Here is a 22,087-nt window from a genome sequence, read left to right as displayed (position 1 = left end):
ACCACACTGCGGGAGCTCAGGGGCAATACCAAATGCGCCGCAGTGCAAGGCAAGCGTTTCGCAAGTGGTGGGCAAGAGCTGTGAACACCGCGCAATATAATTTGCGATGTTAAAGCCCCGCCCATCGCAAGAAGCGTGCGCGCTCATACGGAAACACGAGAACGAATCAAAGCCCAGAGCGTTTGGAACACGCGTAAAAAGAGAAGGGGATGTCTGTATGTTTAGTATTGTCTTCACGCTTCGTGATAACACGTCGTTAACGGTTTTCCGAAGACCGCGGCCATGTCACCGACTGCACACAAACGCGACTATTTTGGGGCCGCCAAGTTTACTGGCACCCTGCCGCCACTCTTGACATCCACTAGGCTTTTTCGTCCTTGAAGAGTGCTCCATGTTTTTTTTTTTTTTTTTTTTAGTTTTACAGCTCTCACCGTTATGGGGAAGCTGTCGGCTATTCATGGTGTCCTCGCCACATGTCCGTATCTCTAGCATAGGCGATAACGATAACTGCGTAGCATTATATTGTAGCGTAAACATAAGCTGCGGTTAAATTTGTGGCAGCCTATAAAAATGACACAACACCAACGCCGAATAATCGTATTGCAGTCGTGTATTCGTGCTGTTAGTTTTTTATTCCTTCTTTACTCGTTTTCCGTCTTCAGAACTCACCGAACAGAGGTTCGAATCTCAGTTGCATTCCCGGGAACGAGTATTTCTGCAGCTTCCTCAAATACGGGATCGTCTTTGCTTTTCGCCTTTGTGAGTGAAACAGCGTCCAGCTGATCGAACCCGCTACCTCTTGGTGAGTCGATCGGCGTGTCTTTCATGAACCGCCGCAGTGGGGCGCTTTTGCATTTGATTTCCACAAGAAGCACGCAGACACATGGCAGTCGGGAATCAAATGAACGCGTGAATTTGTTAGTGACGGCATTAGAGAACGTTGGCTCCGTTATTGGCGACCTTCTCCACAGCGAGAAATTTGGCACAAAATAAAAGAAAGAGAGAAAAGAAATCGTGAAATGCGCAGAGGAAGGAAGCCGTAATGAAATAAAGGACGCACGAGAAAAGAACGGCAACCTACCGAACATGTGGGGACCTTGGGCTGAGAAGCCGGACGCTTCAGCTCCTGAAATTCCATTGTGAGTACCTGCACAGCGCCGAGAGGCGTCTGCAAGAGAATCCGTCTTAACTCGCAGCAAACATATACTATACACAAGCGTAGAAAGAGCTTGTCGTGAAAGTGCCGGCTTTTTTCCTTCTCCCCTAACGGCGAACATGTGCACCGTTCTGTCTGTGACAGGTCGGTTCGGCATTCCATTACACCTGCTTCCCTTTTTGCACGGTCTCGCGAAAGGAGGCCAAGGGTAAAACCGTTCACTGACGCCTTGAAAAGTACTCGGCCCCCAGCGGGGAAACTTTATCAGGACCACGGTGTTCTGGGCAGTAGGAGCGAAGGCCTTACTTATATGCTGGCCTTGTTTACGTTGCAGAAACGCGAAACTACGCGTCGGAAAAAATGCGAGCGCATTCCAGTTCTGCACGCTAAAGCGCGGAGCGAAGAATTTAAGAATATGGCTGATGTCACATCCCGCCAGAGCCAGCGAGGCGAGTTGCTTCTGGGCGTAACATGGTCGATTCGTGCGCCATTTGAGTAAAAGCTGTTCGCAGCCACTTTTCTCACCGGTACGCCTTGGACACCAAAAGAAAGTGGGTCGCTTTAAAAATTCAATAAGAAGGCTAATGTATTTCTCTTTGTCTCTCCGGCAAACCCAATTCGTGCCCGCTCCTGTTTCATGCAGCTTCGTTTCGAATTGTGTAGCAGTTTTATTCTTGCTGAGAATGATTTTTTATCATTGTCGGCCTCCTTGCTACAATTTGAGCTTTTTATTGTTTTAATTATCGGAGGATCAAGGAGGTTAACTTTATAGTTTATCCACTCCTAAACCGCAACCTTAAACAACCACACCGGTCAGCTTTGTCACAGTGCCCGAAAGTGACTAATCACTGCGACTGAACGAGGAGAATCGACCAATGAGAAGGCACATTTGACTCGAAAAAACGTCTACGCAATGACTTTGCAAAAATCAATTGCACGACGTTTCGATGGGCTTGATGGCGGAGCAGAGATACCATTTCTGAGTCAATTTTCATCTACAACTTCATTTTTCATCATCCTACTTTCCTTGAACCAATCGCACCACCCTGAACCATTAAGCTCCAAATAAAGATGTTTATCCTCTCTCTCTCTCTCGATTGACCAATCGAACGCATTGGGATGCGACAACCGACTTAATGTTTAAAGTGCCGTATTTATGGCTAATGCAAGGTTGTACAAAATGACTTTATTGCTCAAATTTTATTTTTCGCCGTACTGTTCGAATCTGCTATCCGACTCTGCTTTCGAAAAATCAAATGCACAATAAATTCCTGGGGACCCCTCAGAATACTCTTAAGCGCAGAGGACGCCAAATCGGGCTTTCGCCAAGCTAGCCAAGAAGGCTATCGGCCACCCAAGCCATTCCTATGATGAGTAAATGCGAAAGCATTGCTCTCGCGCCTGATGATGCAGATGCGGGCTACTCATACCATACAAGTCTTTTATATGCCTCTGGCTCAATCTAAGGGCCTAAGGACCTTTGGCTGGCGTTAGCCATCTGAATCGCCTCAAGGAAGCACCGAACCACGTGCACACCACCATGATACCTCAGGTTGAAACTACAGAGGCGCACGCCTTTTCCTTGTGTTTTATTTCCGTGAAACACGCTTAAGAGCCGCGAGAGAGAGAAAGAGAGCGAGAGGGAGGGAGGGAGGGAGGGAGGGAGGGAGGGAGGGAGGGAGGGAGGGAGGGGGCACTCTGTACTTGTGTGTTTTATTTCTCGTCTTAGCACCTCTTCTTTCATATGAAAATATGTCAAAAGCCGTGTCCCGCGTGGTGTCGTCGGAATAGAGAAATGGTTAAAGGGACCCTGCAACACTTTCGATAAGCGCTTTCACTCTCTCCGTCGCGTCCGGAGCCGCTGCGAAAGCTATAGTTATCGCCAGCACGGAGCGGCACTGCGTGATTTGCTCGTCGCACCAGATACGCCTTCCATTTCTGCTTTGTTTTTGTGTCTTTTTTTTTAAGTTGCTATCGAAAAGCGTTCATTGCTGCCACTGAAGAAAAACCGGCCTACAGCCGCTACATGGCCTTAGTGACGTAATTCGAGCCGTCGAAGGACGTCAAGACCGGGAAAGAGAGAAAAATATTTTGAGTGAGTTTACAAGTTATCTGATGGGCATAGAGCAGTAATTTTCGGCTGAGGTACTTTGCGACCCCCTAATCTAAGTACTGGGTGTGTTGGGTGGCTACGTTCTGCAAGCGAGATAATTGGAGATCCATGGGAAAGTCCTTTGCCCTGCAGTGGGCGTAGATTGGCTGATGATGATGATGATGATAATTGTAATATGATGATAATGAGTATTGATTGCCTTAGAGGTGACGAAATTCAAGGTACTACCTTGTTCAGTTTGAAGAAAAAACTAGCCTTTGGTACCTCACTGAGCAAGTTGAAAAAAGTGTTGCAGGGTCTCTTTAAGTCGCTAGCCTGTCACCACGCGCCCCCGGCTTCGATTCCCGTCCCTGCCACGGCTAACGTAGTTAGAGGACGCAATTTTTGCGCAACAGGTGTTGGCGCCTGCGCCGGTTTCGGTAGCGGGGGTCACGTTCTTTCCGGACGCTGCTCTTCTGAACACGTTTTGCGGGCGACAGCGGGATGTGCCCGTTCGTGAACCTAGCCGAGCTACGTTTCCGCTTTAATAATTCACGCAATAACAGAGCTCGTTACTTCGTACCAGCATTGCGTGCCGCGCACGCATCTGTTTGGAACTGGCTTCGGCTGTAGCGAAAGTTGCGGAGTCAACATGACAGGTAAAAAAAGAAAGAAGAAGTCGCTGCGGGTAAACTGGAGACGGAGTGGGGCAGTTAACTGTGCACTCGTTGTCGACTCCTCAGCAGTCGAATTCACATGAAATTTTACTAGACTTAATTATCGCTACGTACGGCGAGCCTCGTTTCGGGAATTTGCTGACCAATTCTTTTTTTTTTTTTTCCTGTACCCCGTCATCTCAATTTTCGGTAGGTCCAGAATTAAGACTTGGTCCGCAACCAGTTAATTCCCTCACAGAGTACCAGGAGTGTACCAAGGTTGTGTGTGTGTGTGTGGGGGGGGGGGGGGGGGGGGGGTGCTACGTCACCGCGATACGGCGTAGGCAACGTTGTCCAGTGTGGGGGGTGCGTGGAAAAAACATAACTGAGATAGGGCAGAGGGTTATATAGAGAGAAGTAAAAGGGAAATAAAGCGAAAATAGGGAATATAGATACAGAAATGAGATAGATAGAGACTAAGCGAAAGCGGGAGTGAGATAGCGAGATAGAGAAGGGGAGATGGAGATAATTATTGATTTATTTGAGTTGTTAACACCAGACAAAGGCGGAGTTGGCTACGCCAAGCTGTCATGTACCGAAGAGGGTATAGTTGTGTTCCGTGACAGAAGAAGTACAAATACACCCTTGAAAGGACATGAACATGGAAACACTTGCGCGCCCATGTGTGTAACTGCTGTAAACAGTATTTGCACCTACACCCACTAGACCCACCTCTGTAGTGTGTATGTATGCTCGTACAGGGCATACAGAGTAAAGTTACATTAATATACGCCTATATATATATGCACCCGTGCCAACAACAATGCGTCCATAGCACGCATACAATTTACGCGGGAGCGCGAATAATTTACCGACCACCGGATAGTTGGGCATATAGTGTGTACTTAATATATACAATGCGACCATACCGTTATTTACGCCAGAAAGCGAACAGGTTTACCGGCGAGAAGAAAGTGCTGATTGGGCGAGCAAACGTTTCATTTCTCTGCAAAGATTTAGCTACCAAGGAAACTCAATACGCTTAGTAAAGAAACTTACTGTCTATCTTAGCTTTATATTTTTACTTTCTTCACCGCCTGTGGGGGCCGCATTTCGATTCCCACACCGCTATTCCCGTTTGGGACTAAGTTAATCATCTTCAAACGCGTTTGTAGTTTTTTTAACTTTCTCTCGGCAATGTATGCGGAAAACCTCGTCATTATTTCCTATTACAAGTTCTTGATGGGTACTCTTTTGGCATTCCTGGTTAAGAGAGTAAAATAAATAGAACACAAAGGCTACTAGCGTTGTCAGTGATAGAACCCTTTCGATTGTAAGCTTTTACGTAATATTGCTAGGAGTTCAATGCAGTTCGTTATTTGTTTAAGGAGTTCAGAAAGGTTTCAGGGGAGTTTAATTGATTGTGCGAACAATCCAGATAAAAAGTCTGATAATCATCGCGCCTGGGGACTTTCAGTTGCTTTTCTGAGTCACCCTTCCTGAGCGCATGATGTTAGTAATCTGATAGCACCATAGGATATATTCGCTCGAGCATCGCGTTTTCAATATGCAATATACAAAGAGCTTCACGTAGTAATACACGTAGCTAATGCAAAACGTATAACGCTCCTCACGACACATTACACCTCGCTCTGAGCTGATTGTTGATCAACTATAGATTTGCGCTTCTCCTACACGTACCGCGCAAGGGGTCTAGCGACACCACCAGTGCAATTTGTGTAGTTGGCTCGGCCGGGCCTGGTGTTTCAGCTGAATGCCAACTATTTCAGTTCGCACGAACTCGTGCGCACCAGCGAGTTTGCGATTGCACAAATGCACTTCGTCACACAAGGTGCGGTGGAGGTCAGGTAAGGGGAGGAACAGTTGAGGGAGGTAGGGGGGAAGCTTTGAGCTCAACCCCTCAGTGGACGAGTTTAAGAGGCAGGCCCCCGATCAAAGGCCCCTTGGTCTCTGCTTTCAGTGCCATCCCACCCTTAATTTGGCGATTTATACAGCGCGCGATGGACGATCTGCACTTGCGATGGTTTCGACGTCTTCGGGGTTTAGTCAGCGAAAACCAGGGATCGTGCCAAGACAAAAACTCAGATTAAATCTTACTTCGAACACAAATCAGCCTTCTCGACCTGACCTCGGCTCAGTCAAGGCTGAGGTCCATTTAGGTAAGCTCTACTCATCGTTGCTCAGCAGAACATGCATCATCTTAACTAATTTCATACCTCATTAATGCCTCAAGCCCTTAAACCCAGTATTTTTCATAATTTAACAATATTTCGTTATATTCGACGCAGTGTAATTTCACAGCGTTTATCGAAGCTTCCGCTAGGTAAATCGTTCGGTACGTCCACATAGATTGGATTTTCAAGCGTTAATGCTGCCCGTTTAGATATGTAAGTGACGCCATCCCGTTGCCGCTGATAACGCATTAACGTCTTAACCGGACACACAAAGTACGCAGAGCTAAGCCTCGCCCCCAGTTCGTTATTTCTCAACTCGAAGACCCAGAGCGCCCCGGTATAGTCTATCCCGTCTCCCAAAGGAAGGTTCTCATTTCAGGCGACGTGAATTCCCGACGAAAGGGAGCAGCGCCGGCATTATCCACCCTGGTGCACAGCGAGAGCAGCTGCCCAGTGGCCGGAGCTTGTCTGCCGAGCCCATCGGAGTGTGGCGCCAATACATGTAAGAGCCCTAGTTAGCATTCGGCGCGGGGTGGGGAGCCCGGGGCTGTCGTATTTCACCGGGGCTCTTCCAGCAGACGAACGTATGCACTCTATTAGCGGGAGCTATCTTTTCTCCCACTTCTGCACGTTGCGACACACCCGGTGCTCGCGTCAGCGAGTGTAAGCGTGCGAGCGGTTCAGATGGTACGCGCGAGCGCCAGGCTCGACGGAGAGGGGGAGACAAAAAGGAGAAAGAAATGAGAAACGAACAAAGAAACGAACGAGACTCAAGTCGAGCGTGGCCACCTTTTCGTGCCTGGCTCCGGCCGAGTTAAATGGTTGAAGGCCTCTAAATTTGTTAGTACTTGGTGATCGCGGTAGCGAGATATTAGCGATGGGCGCCGACAGGCCCACCCTGCGCGCTGGCAGCGGCGAGCCCGTGGCGCTGGCGCTAAACTTAACCGTTTCCGCCGGGCAGCAGCCGGCCCAGCGGCGAGCCGGGCGCTGACGAATCGCGGGTGGCGTCGCCGGTTGCAATCCCCCGCTTGCGCGGGCGGCTCCCCGAATTGCCGACGCGTGGAAATCAAGGCGACCACGAGATTGTCTTCCGGCGATGGGCGAACCAGCGTGACGCAATAGCGTTCGCTTTTCGCCTGAGTTAGATTTTTCGCGAAGAGACCGAGGCGTGTTTCTGGGCTGCTCATTCGGCGAACGCGACATCGAGCAAGGTAGAGACGGGCTACCAAAGGTCACGGCGAAGAAACCTAAGTTGGTAATTCGGAGAGGTTATGACTCGGCACCGCGCGTCGTACAAAATGCCGTCCTCCAGGAATTGGTCGTTAGACTGTGAGAAAGGTTCCGACATTTAACGGGGGAAATTATATACGAGTCCGTAATGTGAGCCAGCTTTCCCCCTGCAAGCATACCCTCCCACGACGGAAGTTTTGGCTATAATCGGAATTCTTCGAGACAAACGACAAAAGTAAGGGGGAAAATCTAAATTTAGAAACATAATTTTCGCGGTGCCCACAGGCATTTACAGCGGATGAAATTGAAATTCAGATTTGGACCTTAACGCAGAAAATGACTATAAGCCGTGCCCGAGTAAGGAGCTTCGGAATTATTCCTCCCGGGGCTCCTGACAGGGCACCGGAATGGGTTGCGCGACGGTGTTTTACTTTTACGCTTCCATCAGAAGGACGGCCCCTGCCGCGGCTAATTGAACCAGCAACCTCGGAAGCGGCCACAAAATGCCTTCTCCACTTTTTCACTCTACAGTGGCAGCACGGCAGATGACGCTCAATTACATGCATGAACGTTATGCTGATTATGTGCATATATATACCGATGGATCGTCGACAACCACCTCGTCGTCGTCAGCTTTCACAATACCGAGTCTTCACATCGATCAGGGGCCAAGCTCTCGCACCCGACATCGTCGACGGCTGCAGAGCTTTACGCAATATATCTTGCAGTCAAATTTATCGCTACAATGACTTCACCGACTAAATGGGCACTTCTCACAGATTCAAAAGCGGCTCTTCAAGCCCTAAATCCAATTGCGGCTTACAGTCATCACAATATCTTGGCAAGACACATCTGTGATGTGATGGCAACTGAAATAGGAAAAACTCAGAAAATAACATTTCAGTGGATTCCCGGGCACATTGGAATAAGAGGAAATTCACGAGCTGAGCTAGCAGCAACCGCTCATTCAAATTCCACGTGTAGCGCCGTGCCTTTTACCAGAGGTGATGTTAAAAATTATTTGAAAAAACTAAGGACACACATTACTTTGGAAACCAGGTTGACCGATAAATATCATTCATCGCTGTTATACCAAGTGGACCCGTACCTTACATACCCGTGTGCGTCTCATCTGGGTCGTTCGGTCGACACGTTAATACATCGCCTACGCCTTGACGTGGCCTACACCAAGAAATTTCTTTACCGTATTCGATTCGCTGATGACACCTGCTGTGCTTGTGGACACCAAACTGAAGATGTGCATCATGTCCTGCTTGAGTGCCCTCTATATGCGACCGATCGGAAAAAACTAAGTGATAAGCTTAACCTGCTATCTCGGACACCCCTATCCTTGCCGAAACTGTTGGGTCCGTGGGACAATGTACGCAACCAAACGAAAGCCTTCCTTGCCTTAAGGGAATTTCTTCAAATGACGAAGATGTGTGAACACTATTAAATGAGTGCACTTTCGTCTGAAACGCTCTGAAATGGGTGTGGAAACACACAAGGGTGTTATGTATATTGGCGAAACTATCTGTGTCGCGTCGTGGATGTCGTCTGTATTTAGATGTGTATAGTTCTCTTTTTTTTAACTATATTCCACTGCTGTAAGGACCGCTGCTGTCTCAATGTACTTAATCTAACCCCTTGTGGTTCCTTAGGGCAAGTATTGTACCTTTTGTATACTCCAATGCCTGGAGTAGCCAGCTCCTGTTTGGGTTGGAGCTAAACTCTCCAATAAATCCTTATTTCTCCCTCTCTCTCTCTCTCTCACTATGGGGGGTATCGGGTTTGCTTGTGATGGAAGCTATTATAGCGGTAGCACATGTTTTTATATGGCGAAGTTGAAGGCAGAAATTTGAGCCTGAAGTGAAAAACGAGTCCATGTTTTAGTTTTGCATAATATAAATTGACTAATGTACAGTCATGGACAAGTGAAACGGGATCACGAAAATATGAGCCAGAACACACAAATTGCGCGATTTCTGCCCATGCAAGTCCAAATGACGCGTGGCTTATTACAAAACCAAAATTGGGAAATGTGGCTTTCCAAATGAACCGATAGCACACCGTTATTGGACCTCTACTAGCAGTATTCTTCGGTTTCGCGTGTTCTGGCTCATATTTTCGTGTCCGTATTTCATTTTGCCGTGACTGTACGGAACGTCTTCAGCGTTATGGTTAATGCCAGTGTGGCGACGATAAAATACGGCAAACGGATCGCAAGTGAATTCCAGCTGGTTATTCAGAGATTACTTTGGTGTAAAGTCGAATGTGTAGGGAAAAAAAGGCGGAGAAGGCACTGGAATATAGCGCCTGCTTTAATGCAACAAATACAATTCAGATGGGCATGCCGGCTTTTTGCATATGCCCCTACTGTGAAAAAATACCCAAAGAAGTGGAACTCCACTTTCAAAGACATTCGATCGAGTTCACTCAAATTCATGCTGTGCTTTGCGGCGGCCACAAGCTAAAAATATTGGGGTGACAAACAATAAAACGTTGCTCAGATAGGCATGCACAGGTCCATCGAGAGAGTTCAAAAAGTGTAAGCGATTTTAGAGAGAGAGAGAGAGAGAGAGAGAGAGAGAGAGAGAGAGAGAGAGAGAGAGAGAGAGAGAGAGAGAGAGAGAGAGAGAGAGAGAGAGAGAGAGAGAGAGAGAGAGAGAGAGAGAGAGAGAGAGAGAGAGAGAGAGAGTGGTTCCCTAGTCAGGAAATCCATGAGGGGATCAGAAAGCCTGCGCTCTGGATGCCAGGAGTTGCTGGACGTCCAGACGGCCGCTGGTCACCAGGTTCTCCCACAGCTCAGGAGTGGGAAGAGGTGATTGAAAGGCGGAAGTTTGGGATTGCGCTCACACTGGATTATAATATGGGGTAGAGTTTCGGGTTCTAAACAGAACTGGCATTCAGCAGAGTATTGACTTGGAAACAAACGATGCAGGAAAGCTCGGTGAGGAAAGGTATTAGCAGAGTCCTTCAAGAGACTCTGGTATTAGTTTGTAGTCTGCGGAATAGCGATTCATATTCCTTGGAGAGTGCAGGGTGAGGGGGAAGAAAGTGTAGTCTGTCGGACCGGTAATATTGCGTAATGTCTTGATATGTTATGAGTGGGATGGACGAGTTTAGTTACTAAAAGAACAATTTTAAGAAGTCAGCTGTGCACTTATGGGTCCCAGTACGAGACATTGCTTCGTCCCGCAAGAAGAGAAACGCCAGGCTGCATCAGTTCGCTTCAGAATGCAACGGAACTACAAGGCTCGTGTATTCGCCCTGTAGCTACCGTCCCTTTCTTGATTACGTTATACGCAAGCCTACTGCTTCGCCGTATCTGATAATATTAGGTGAACCTTACGAAAACGAAACCAAAAAGTGCTACGGAAAAAAAACCCATGCGAAGATTTCATAACGTACATAGTTCTGACGGAATAAACGTACACTGTATTAGTAATCCGAGGCATAAAATAACTTTCATACAAAATAACTTTCAACTTTCATACAAGCTACTTTAAGCGCTGCCATTCCTGGGAATTACCGCTACCACTTTTGTCAATTGCCAAATGCCAACTTATCTCGTTATGTCCCCCCCCCCCCCCTCTTTCTCTCGCTGTATTTCTTTTGAAACGCATTCAATTTATTTTTTGTCAACATAGGACCCACGTTGTAAGGGGCCAGAAGCTGCTGCTGTAAAAGAAGCAAAGATTGCAAAGAGAGAGAGAGAGAGAGAGAGAGAGAGAGAGAGAGAGAGAGAGAGAGAGAGAGAGAGAGAGAGAGAGAGAGAGGCGTGTGAGCTGCCTTTCAGTTTTGTTCCTGTTAGCATGTCCCAGCATTGCGCCTTCATTCCCGAAGCGCCATAACTGGAGAAGGAACAAAACAGCAAGTAAGAATATTTCCCGCGTCAAGCATCACGGCAATAAGGGGGAGAATGCTTTCCCCAAATGCATAGCATCAGCTAGAGTTTCCCTCTCCCACCTGTAACGTATCGGTTTTTCCTGTTTATGCAAACGCAAATGCCACGCAGCCGGCAACTTCCCATCCCAAACATAACTTCTAAAATCATGCACTTTGTGAAGCACTTAATTACAGTAAAAACGAATCACTTTTTCCTCTCTCCCTCTCTCTCGCAAGGTTTCCCACAGTAAAAGAAGACTGCGGATCCCATTAGCGAGCCTTTAAGGCAACGCGCGTGAGGTGCATTAATTAATGCAAATTGGGAAGGCTGTATACGTTCTTTCGATCCCGCCCTCTGATGTCACGGCTCGCGTCCGCTGCTGCCATGGGCTGCTGGCCCGTGATTAGGTTTTCCTCAATTGGGAAACTCTTTACCTGCAAACATGCGTGCTTCTCGGAGACGGGAGGCGGGTTCCGCTGATGCGTCTAACTTTATGCCGCTGAGGCAGCTGACGAGGCTCTTGTTAGATAGTCTGGGTGAATGCTGCCCCAAATGTGAAACTTGATTACCGCACAAGAAGTGCACTCTCCTTCAGCTGCGCCAAGATTTAAGGCCACGGGGACGAAAAAAGGGGACACAGGTGGAGGCAACAGCGACTGTCCCTCTTACGTAGCGCAGATACAAAAAACATACAGCAAAGAAGGGGTGGAACCCATCTCGTGCATTTTTTACAACCTCGTGCGCTTTGGGGGCAAACTTAAGCAGCTAAAAAGAGCTAAGGGCACACTCTGCTAGGTTTAATGATAACAATACCTGATGGGGACCCCCCCCCTCCCGTATTTAGCTAAGCGCAGCGAGGTGGACGCAAATGTTTTTAAAAGGTTCAACGGCGTTTCGTGTCGATATTTTGTTGTTATTTTGGGATTTCAGTGGCGGCAGTGACGTATCAAGGTATCCACTACTCGACAAGCTGTATGGCGTAGTTCGCGTTTATGGCATCTTAAAGACAGGGTCATCTCTTGTGTCGCAAACGCGCAACTAAATACCAGCCTTTTTACCACTCGTCTACGTCGGAGCTGGAATTGCCTGGCCCTCTGAAGTATGACGCTCCCGAGTTTCTTGCCAATTTGACGTTTTAGATGCGACGCTGAGAGGAGCATCTCTTGCCGGCGGCCCTGTCCTGCGTCCGTCGTCGTCGGCGTCCGCGTCCGCACAGCTGCGTCTCTCCTCCGCTCACCCCCTCTCCTCTCTCCGATAGCGAACACTCTCGCCCAACATCTGTGGGCGCGTGGCGCAGCGCACTCTCACTCCGCCGGTGGGCGGCGCTGCGCGCGGCGCAAGCGCGCTGTGCGCATGTGCAGCGCCCTCTCTCCGCGGTTTCCTCTCCTTCGGGCGCGCTGCGCATATAAGCGGAGTGCCGCGCTCCAGCCGGTCTCTCAGTCGACGATCGTCCGCGCTACGATTGCTCTCTCTCTCTCTCTCTCTCTCTCTCTCTCTCTCTCTCTCTCTCTCTCTCTCTCTCTCTCTCTCTCATTACCCGACGATTCCTCACGCAATTCGAGTAATCGACCCAACGGAAACGCACAGTGGAACCCCCTTCAGCGTCGCATCACACCAGGGTTCCCGCGAGGGGAGGTGGGCGTAAGTTTTGTAGCAAAAGTGGCTTCCGCGTTGGGACACTTCAGTGCCTGAAATTGCGGTCCGTAATCGTAACTCAGCGTGGGCATCTAATTAAGGGTGCGCGATAATCGTGCGGAAGTCAAGGTAGGATTTTAGGGGACATTAAACCAAAGAAATATAAAAAATAAGAAAATTAGGCCAAATTCTGCAAATTATGTTACTTTCTGACAGCGTTGTTATTATATAGGCATTCGGGTAAATTCAAGTAATCCATTGACATAAAATGATTGATGTCATGTAAGCAAAAGTACAAGAAGATGGGCGATCTTGGTTAATTCCGCCGTTAACGAAGTATGAACCGTTAGAGGACATGGCGCTTCACCGTCAAGTATAAGCTATTTGACCATATATTAAGGAACCGTTCTCGAACATCAACCTCTTGCCATAAAAATTTGCTTTCAGCTGTTGATGGCGTCTGGTAAAGAGCGAGTTTTCCGTGCAGCCCCGGCCTGCTTACAGCCGCGAAGATGGAACCAAAAGAGCGCGTGCCGCGTCTCTTTACGAGCACGCGTTAGCGAGAAGCGATGCTCCAGAATTCCCTCGCAACATTCCCCCCTGACATCCTATCTCCTGCTGTCACAACGCGGCCTGCAAGACGCTCGCCCGAGGCGCACTTAGCGATTAATTGAAGGCAGTCCGGGCACAATGTTTCCACGAACGCCAGAACGTATGCGATCAGCATCAAAGGCGCCGAAAGCGTTTATAAAAGGCCGGCTCGTTTTCGGTCGCGTACGCATGCACTCGCGAATGCACCTGTACGCAGCCACGAATATACACTCGAGCCTCATATTACCTTATCCAATTACCGTAGGGCATGAGGCTGCGGAGAAAATTTTCCAGTACTGGACACCCAGTCGCATTAAATTGTCTTTCGCCGAGCCATAAGTTTATTACTTCGCTTATTCCCGCCAGACGAGGGAGTATGGCTGCCACGTAAATTTTGCCGGACCAAGGCTGGCGCGAAAAAGCCGAGTTGTTTATAACGTAAGCAAATGTTTGTTTTGAAGACTTTTTCCTCCCATGGGAAGACTTTGTATTACTGCTCGAGGCACGCACGCACACCCCGCATACAAACCATGTTTGTGAACTCGTATCCAGGGACACATCGTCCCTGGGTGCTGTGCGTGAGCGCAACCACGCCCGTGGTGTTTATTGAACACCGAGGGATTGGTTCCTCAGGAAATTGCGCGTGTTACACTACGAAGAAACGCTACCAGCATGGCGTGAACCCGATGAACAGAAACAGATTTAATTAATCCAGCATTCAGTAATTACGCTCAATAACTTCAAGGGTAAGTAATTTATTGGGATGTTTGCCCCAAGATTGCCTTTCTATCCTAGAGTATGACAATTATCCGTGAAAACGGACGGGCATGACCAAATCACGCTAACCAACAACAACAACAAAAAAACTGCACGAAATAGGGGCTAAATATGGATATCCCAATGTTTGAGGTTGCTGTTTGCACCCTCATTTCTAAATTATATAATGAGGTCGCTATGCCAGCGATGATCCGTCGAGTGTATTCGTCGTCATATTTGCTTCCCAGTTTACACGTTCTTTAAAATGCGTACCACAAACGGAGACAAAATAGGGCAAAAAAAGGAATGTTCTTCACATACGATTGAATTAAAGTTTCCGTAACTTCTAAGTTTTTATTCAAATGAAAAAAGAAAAGCACCGCACCTGCGCTGACAAACACACCAGATTTAATGAATCTGTTATGCAAACCCAAAAAATGTACAAAACAACTACACGACCTACTTTTAAGCCTGGGATGTAAAAGTTTCTAGTCTCTAATTGGTTGTCGTGTGCTGACACATTAAGTTTCCTTTCTTTCTTTCTTTCCTTCTTTCTTTCTTTCCTTCTTTTTTTCTTTATTTCTCAGAAGGTTCCGGGGGCAGCGGAAATAGTTGAGAGGGGGAGATGAGACAAGGGGGAAAGGTTCGGAGATCTGAGTGGGCGAGGGAGAGACTGGCGAAGACGTTGGAATTTGGGGGTTGGCCCTCACAGCAAAAAAAAAAGAACATTCATCTCCCCTCCACCCCCCACCCTCCACCCCCAGTTTGAGAGCTCTTTGCCGGGTTTCAGGATGCATTCGTTTTTATTTTTTTCCTTCTACCAACAGCCCGGAATCTAGTTTCGTGACAAAGAGTCAGTTCTTCCTGTATGACAAAGAGTCAGTTCTTCCTGTAAAAGGTTAAATATACCGGCAAGGTGTACCGTAGCTGCATTAAGCCTTGTCCTAGGCTTCACAAAGGTACAAAGGATGATTGATGCTGGAGGAGACGCCATAACAAGTCAGTGCCAGTGTAAGCTATACTTTGCTGTTCAGTTTAAAAGAACGATGGAAAATCCTTCATGCTCAGTATGGCTCATCAAATATCCCCATTTTCACTTCTGATGACTTTTTTTTGTAATTTGGCATCTGCGTGTAGCCCATCTTTTTCATGGCAACAAACCTCTAAGGTTTATTCATTTCCCTTTTTTTTTGGGGGGGGCAGGGCAACTGGGGTTCGTTTGAGGCCACTTCCGTCTGTAGCGGCATCGTTCCTATGCTCGCAGCTTCGACATCTATTAGGCATCTAAGCAGGCTGATTCCTCAGCAGGCAACGAACCGGAACGCTCGACAATAGGCGGTCTCCGTCAAGTCGGCGTGCAAGCAAGCCCACGGCCACTCGTGCCTGGGCTGAAAGTCTCGCGGGACAAATGAGCGGGGTGCGGGCGAACTTCAGTCACCAAGCGGTCGGGCGAAGGAGGGGAGGGCATCGATCAGGGCGCAAAACAGCGGGCCTCTCGCGGGCGGGCGCAGCTGGCAGCAGCCGGCTCACCGAGCGCGTCGCCGCCGAAAGCACTCTGTTGCTCGGCGACCGCACGCGCGACACGCGGCCCTCGCAAGGTGTTCCGGCGAGCCTCCCTTCGCACCGGAGTGGCCGGAAAATAAAGGAGACGAGCACGCGAGATTTGAGACCAAGGCAGCCTTGCGCAACAAATTCCCTTTTGGAAAGCTGAAGAAAGGAGCTTCGAGCGACTCGCGCAAAGGCCCGGAAGGGGGCGGGGCCACTTCTACGACGTCTCCATTGATGCACGCTATAGCCATCGGTAAATTTAGGTGACAGGGTAACAGAAATTGCGGATTTTTCTTCTTTCTACACGGAGGGTGTTTCATCGCACAATTTGCATGTAGGAAGTCAACACGCAAAGCAGCGGCGTGCTAAACTGCGATGGAAGTGTCATGCGGGTGCGCGACGTACGCAGTTGATGGCCACATTATGGCCGGGGATGTTTAACGCCCGCTGCTACACCTGGACTATGAGGCGCGCCGCAGTGGAGAGCTCCAAATTAATTTTGACCACCTGGGGATCTTCAACGTCCACCGAAAACTTGACACACGGGCGTTTTCGCTTTTTGCCTGCACCCGTATGTGAAGTATATAGCCACCGCGGCCGGGATCTAACCAGCGTCCTTGAGCTCACACTGGGTATTGTTGCGGTAGTTGCCGTTGAAAATGTTTTATCTCTGCTTCTACATTCACTATAAAAATGTTTAAAAGCTCTGTCTTTGTGCAAAAATAATGGTATCGCGCGCACAAAATGTCGGATCTGCAGTTCACGAGGCTTTTACCGGCAGATCGGGCACGTGGTCTGCCGGAGCTTCACACACACACAAAAAAAAAGCTACTGAAAGTGAAGCAGAAGTCGAGAATGTTTCTTAGACTTTAAATAAACGGAATTCCTAACGAAAAATTCCGGCAAATTCGCAGAAAATTGTGTTGGGTACGCCTTTATACGTACGTGGCGTCGAGGGGTGTTCGACTTGTCCAGAAAACTGTACCCACCGCTTCACGTGTTATCTTGGCTTCTCCTCTTCTGAACCGCACGAACACTCGAGGGCTGCACGGGCTCAGTCGAGCGGGTGCTCACGTGGACCATTTCACGATAAAAAGCTCGCACTACCAGCGGGCATGCGGCCTGTTAGCCAATCAACGCAGAGAGAGGCGCGGCTCGGTTTTCGGCGCTTAAGCTTTATGAAATGCTCAACTAGCCAAAGAGCTTTAAACATATGCTAGTCCAGTAGGCGGACGAAAGTTAGATTTTTTTTAACGCGAATAAATAAAGCAGGGTCGTTTGCATGTTTACTTTTTTGTCTGTATGGCTAAAAGATGGATGGTTACTGATCGATACGTTCTGGGTACTGGTACGTGCGATTGGTACATTCTATGCCATCAGTCTCTGGTCGCACTGTCTCCCGTAGACGGCGAATGCGTGAGCAGGTCGACATCTGCAAATCCGGTCGGGGTACAGATGCTGAGGCATACCTTTTCTAAATTCAAAAAATGCACGAGAACCGACATCGCCACGGCAGCTCTGGAAACGCTGACCGGTTGGGCAACACATAAGACGTTTGCGAATTGGCAAAGTAAGAAATTAAGCTAGCCGGTTTTGCATAATGGTTCAGTTGACCTTTAAGCTAAGGCAGGAATAAAGGTACAGGAAAGGCAGAAATGTCAATCAGGTTGTGGCCTAGTTTGCTATCCTACACGTGGGAAAGGGTAACAATGGGAAAAAAAGGAAAACAGTAAAAGAAGGGGAAGGTAAGGACCGAGCGTAAAGAGGTGTGCCCAGTGTTACGACACTAGAGACGAGAGTTCAGTGACTTCGTAGAAAGTAGTCTTTTGTGCTACAGTCTTCTGTGCAAGTTCATTGTTTTTAGGAAACACAGGAGCGCTTTTGTCGCCTTGTGCGTAGATGATGCTGAAGGCCAGTGGCCCTGGACTTTCTGAGCTTGAAGCTAAAGTGTGCGCAATGTTACGGGGGACACACGGAACGAAGAGTGCACAACAAGCGCCACTATCAACTATCAAATTGTGGCAGCAAAGGCCTGAAAAATATTTTTCTTGCCACGCAAACAACACTTCACTGACACCCGGCATGCATCATTCTGGTGAACAGAGGGTTTTGTGTACCGCAGGGGATGGCATCACAGCGCAAGGTGACACTGTCGTGGTCATCGTGATGATGGTCGCAGCCAGCGTTGTCGTCGTAACTGTGCTTGCATTCTTTTGGAAATGTTCTGGGATTGGCTTAATTATTTAGTGACAACGACGACGGTCTCTCAGTGCGTACAGCAACACCAGATATACGTAAATAGCTATCCATAGAGTTTCTTTCTCTCCGAAATACAACTTGACTCAGTGTTTCATAACGAAAGCGCGTGAATCGGTTGACAGGTTGGTCGGCTGCCTGAGGTGGTTTTTAACCACAGAAATACCGGGATGGCGACCCGTACGGCGAAAGACGGATACTCTATATCTGCTAAGCCATGCGGGGCAGGGACGGAGACGGTAGCAAAAATAAGCGAAGTGTGGTGAAACACTGATGCGTTTGTTCAGCTGCTACGTTGCTTTCGCACGGTCCTCTATAAAAAAGCCAAGTTCAACAGCAAATGCTTACAAATGCGGGAAACGTGCCCGCCTCTCCCTAACACGCGTTGCACCGAAGGCGTCATGGCGAGGTACAGAAAATTTCCCGCCGAACTTGATCACGTGCTAGTTTATCTTGCGTCCACTAAAACGTGCCGCGGCCAAAAGCGACCCGATCCATCATCATGATTAATCACGCGGACGCCGTGAGACGCGCGGCTTCTGCGCTGACACGCGCGCCAAGTCGCCGGTTCGAAACGAGGCCAGGACGGCTGTTTCTACGGCCCCAGCGAAAATAGTGAAAGCGTCCCTGCGCAAGACGTTAGGTGCCCCATGTAAGAAATTAAGAAGCTGCATTCACCCACAGCCTTCCACAGCACCCTCGTCGTTGAGGCGCTGCATATGACCCACGTTGCACCTCGGTCGCTTCCGCCCCCTGTGTGGGAGCGCGCTGATAGAGCCATTTCTAAGTGCGGAACTTTCGACTACTGACTATTGTACGGTAATGAGAAAAACAGCCACATGGGCGCGCACTAAATTAGCGAGCGCCTCGATCAAAAAGCCGAAATTCGCATCCCGGTCTGTAATTCCATTTGTGCACAATGCGAGCTTTAATTGCACGCCCAGTAGACTTGTATTCCGAGGTTTTTATGCCGTTTGTAGCGTGAACTTTGCGGACTGCGGGAACGCAACATTTGGTGCACTTAAAAGGCACAATTCTGTGAAAAGTAGTTTGATTGCTTTCTTGCATGTTGTCTTTTGCGATTGCTGCGTTTTGCGTTGCTCGGCTTTTCTTCTTTTGTTTTATTTCTCATCATTTTATTCCTCACAATTTTTTTTATGAACTACGACTTGTTTCTGACGTCTGCGACTTAAAAGTTAGTAGCAACCGCCTCTGTGCGAGTGTGTATAGTTTCAATAAATACTTCTATTTACGCATTCGGCGTATGCAGAATTTGTTTGATAAGCTACAAGTGTGGGAGATCTTGTTTGAAGATTTGGCGGTCTATAACAAGCCGCTGAACCACATGCGAATTAATGAACGCAAATTACGAATTTACCTGTATGTTGATGTTGTCTTAGAATTGAACAGCTTCACCATACTTTTTACGTTACTATGTCGTAAGTTTACGGCGGTTACACTGACTGAATTCTGTTACATAGCTGTTCAATTACGATATACAGCGTTTTTATTAGGATACAAGCCGCCCTGGTATTTCCTTGTGTCCGGCAATGCATGTCGAGCCACTTTGAAACTTTGGGCACCATCATTTCTCGATAAAAAAAAAAAAAAGGAATCTGGCCCCAAGAAAGCCAATAAAAACAGGGAAAAGCACAAATCAAGAGAAGTCGACGAAAATGTCTTCAATGCGTGCTCATACTTTCGCACTCTGGTAGAGTAGAAGAAGCTTTAACGTTTGGACGTCGATATCAACGGTGCTAATATGGCACCACTTACAACTTCGAACCGAGTGTTTTCAGCTCGAATATTGTACTCGTAACTAAACATGCATCACTTGACTGAGTCTTAACCTCGCTCTGCTAGCTGATAAAATTACGAGAAAAAAAAATATCTGGGCCATTCTTTCTTTGATTACAAGTGCTTGAAATGGCTGTTTTTTTTTTTTTTTTTGTGGCAAAATATGTGACAGGAAAAGTTTCTTTTCAGAACAGAATCTCTGTCTTGTGACGATGCCTAGATGAGTCCTCACCGTGTGGTCCCGCAACGTGGGGACGGCTGCAGTACAGGAAGGAGTTCGCATAGTGTGCGTCTAGGAAGTTCTATTTTACCGCAACCATGCCAGAATATTTGTTAGAATAAAATGGGACATGCATTGTTTCGGACATGCACTCAAATGCCGTCAGCAGTAGCTCCGTGGCTAAAAAGACCGTAAGATTGCGCTTTGGGATCTCTACCACAGCGGATGTTTTTATTTATTTTCCTGGTTGCGTCACACATACAAAAAAATACCTGCGGGTATAAATTTTGGCGCACGCAAAAGATTTCGAGGTGGTCCAAATTATGCCGCAGGCCTTTACTACGAGACTCCACATTGCTCCATGTAACATCGGCGTGTAAAATCCCAATTTGAACATCCTTTCTTTTTTTTTTTTTTCGCGGAAGGCACACTCGAATTACTCTTTACGGGTACGCAGCTCCGGGATACAACTTGAAGCCTTCAACAACCGACCGCGGATATCAAGCTAAATAGGCAGCTTCCTTTCTTGCCGTTTTACTATCATTGTATTATATGCCTTTTTGATGTGAATCCCGCGTGCTTATCCTGGTCATTCGAAGGGGCCTGCGCGAAGTACAACGACCCCTCCGCTGTCTGAGGCCATTGCAACATGAGCCGCCCCATGTTGTTCACCGCTCGGATACGCTAACTGCATTCGCCAAGGGACAGCTGTTGAGACAAACGAACCATTGTTTTCTTGGCAGAATTAACTTATCATTTCGATCGGACATGGGACATTGTGCGTCCTGCAAGCGTGCGTCCAAGTGTACAACCGGAAGCGCCAAGAAGTTGGCCGTTGCCTGACTGCGACCGAAAAAGACGTATAGAAAGTAACTGCGCTTTAATCTTTCAAAATGTATCAACTCGCCCAAGCTTCAATTTTTAAAGCGAGTAACGTTACCTGCAATAGCTACGCGCTACTTCCTCAAGCCAAATCAGGCAGAGATGGTGCGCAGCAGTGAACTTCGGTGGTAAATGCAGCGAACAACGAGAACCGAATTTACGAGCACCTCAGGACGCGCCTAGCCGTCCGTCTTCTCACCGCACCCGAACCGCCTTGGCGACGACGCCACGCAGCGCGAGGAAGCAGCTTGCTGACCCCAGGTTGCCATCACGAGCACAAATCCGGCTTGCCGATCGAGCTGGCAATCTATTGAGGGCATCTCTCCAGCGGCACTCAGAGCGCAGAATATCCTGGCTAGACATCATTTGCCCTCCCCTGTTCCAGTTCCCCTCCTCCCTGAGTGTCGCATCCTGAGAGCCGCATGCGGCTCTCAGCCTCCTCCCTGAGAGCCGCATGCGCCAGCTCATGGGCGGGGATGTAGCAGTCAACAACACGCTAGAACGAGCTATGGCCAGTCTCACGCTGAGCTGTTAACTAGTGCCTTGGCTAATTTCATCCCTTATGAACACCCCGCATGCCACCGAGAACCCCCTACACCTGAAAAAAAAATGGTCCCGCATGTTAAAGTGCAGGACAATATTAAGGTTCGATGAAACTTCATTATATTTGTGAAACGGCCATTACAACGCGACTCCATGGGGCTTTGTTGAGTTTGTTCCTGGACTATAAAGTAAGCGAAGCTTGGAATGACAAAAACTACAACAGCGTAGGGTACGACGCGCTGTCGCAATCGAAGCACAGCTTCTCTTTTCTGATGTGCTATCACTTCTCCTTGGTCTAACCTCGGTTGAACTCCCGGACGATGTCCCTATACTTGACTCAATTTCGGGCCACTCTGAGAAAACCGCAGCTGCCTCTAGTGGGTAGGGCAGATCCCGTGGAATCAGCCAAGGAGGCTCTCAGGTGTAGCGATATAAATGTCTTTCCGCGGCATCTTCAGCGTACGTAGTGCATTCCCATCCGCAGAAAACAGGCGACGCGCATTGCGACCGCTTTTTTCTGCGGATTTCTGTCAGCGCATGTTGACACCTCGGTGCTTCTCCAGCGCTGCACCGCGAAATTGAAACGGAGTGTAGCAACTTGTCATGCACCCGACAACTTTCTCACTAGAAGGGTAGCCAGG

At 48.2% G+C, this 22,087-nt stretch overlaps 1 protein-coding gene across 2 annotated transcripts in view; it reads right to left on the bottom strand.

Moving 5' to 3' along the window:
• LOC144155208 (uncharacterized) overlaps positions 1 to 22,087 on the bottom strand; it is a 78,156-nt gene that overhangs the window by 50,533 nt on the left and 5,536 nt on the right. Inside the window, exon 2 of one of the 2 annotated variants that reach the window (XM_077686516.1) lies at positions 1,082 to 1,168. The exons of the other annotated variant lie outside the window; for it this stretch is intronic. Within the exon in view, the coding sequence (XP_077542642.1) occupies positions 1,082 to 1,168 (87 nt within the window). The remainder of the gene's footprint in view (positions 1 to 1,081; positions 1,169 to 22,087) is intronic. 2 annotated transcript variants of the gene reach the window in all.

The sequence above is a fragment of the Haemaphysalis longicornis genome, unplaced genomic scaffold (genome assembly GCF_048455015.1).
Source record: "Haemaphysalis longicornis isolate Haplotype H1 unplaced genomic scaffold, Haemaphysalis longicornis Haplotype H1 scaffold_1, whole genome shotgun sequence".
Classification (NCBI taxonomy): Eukaryota; Metazoa; Arthropoda; class Arachnida; order Ixodida; family Ixodidae; genus Haemaphysalis; species Haemaphysalis longicornis.
This window is presented reverse-complemented; position numbering and strand designations above follow the sequence as displayed.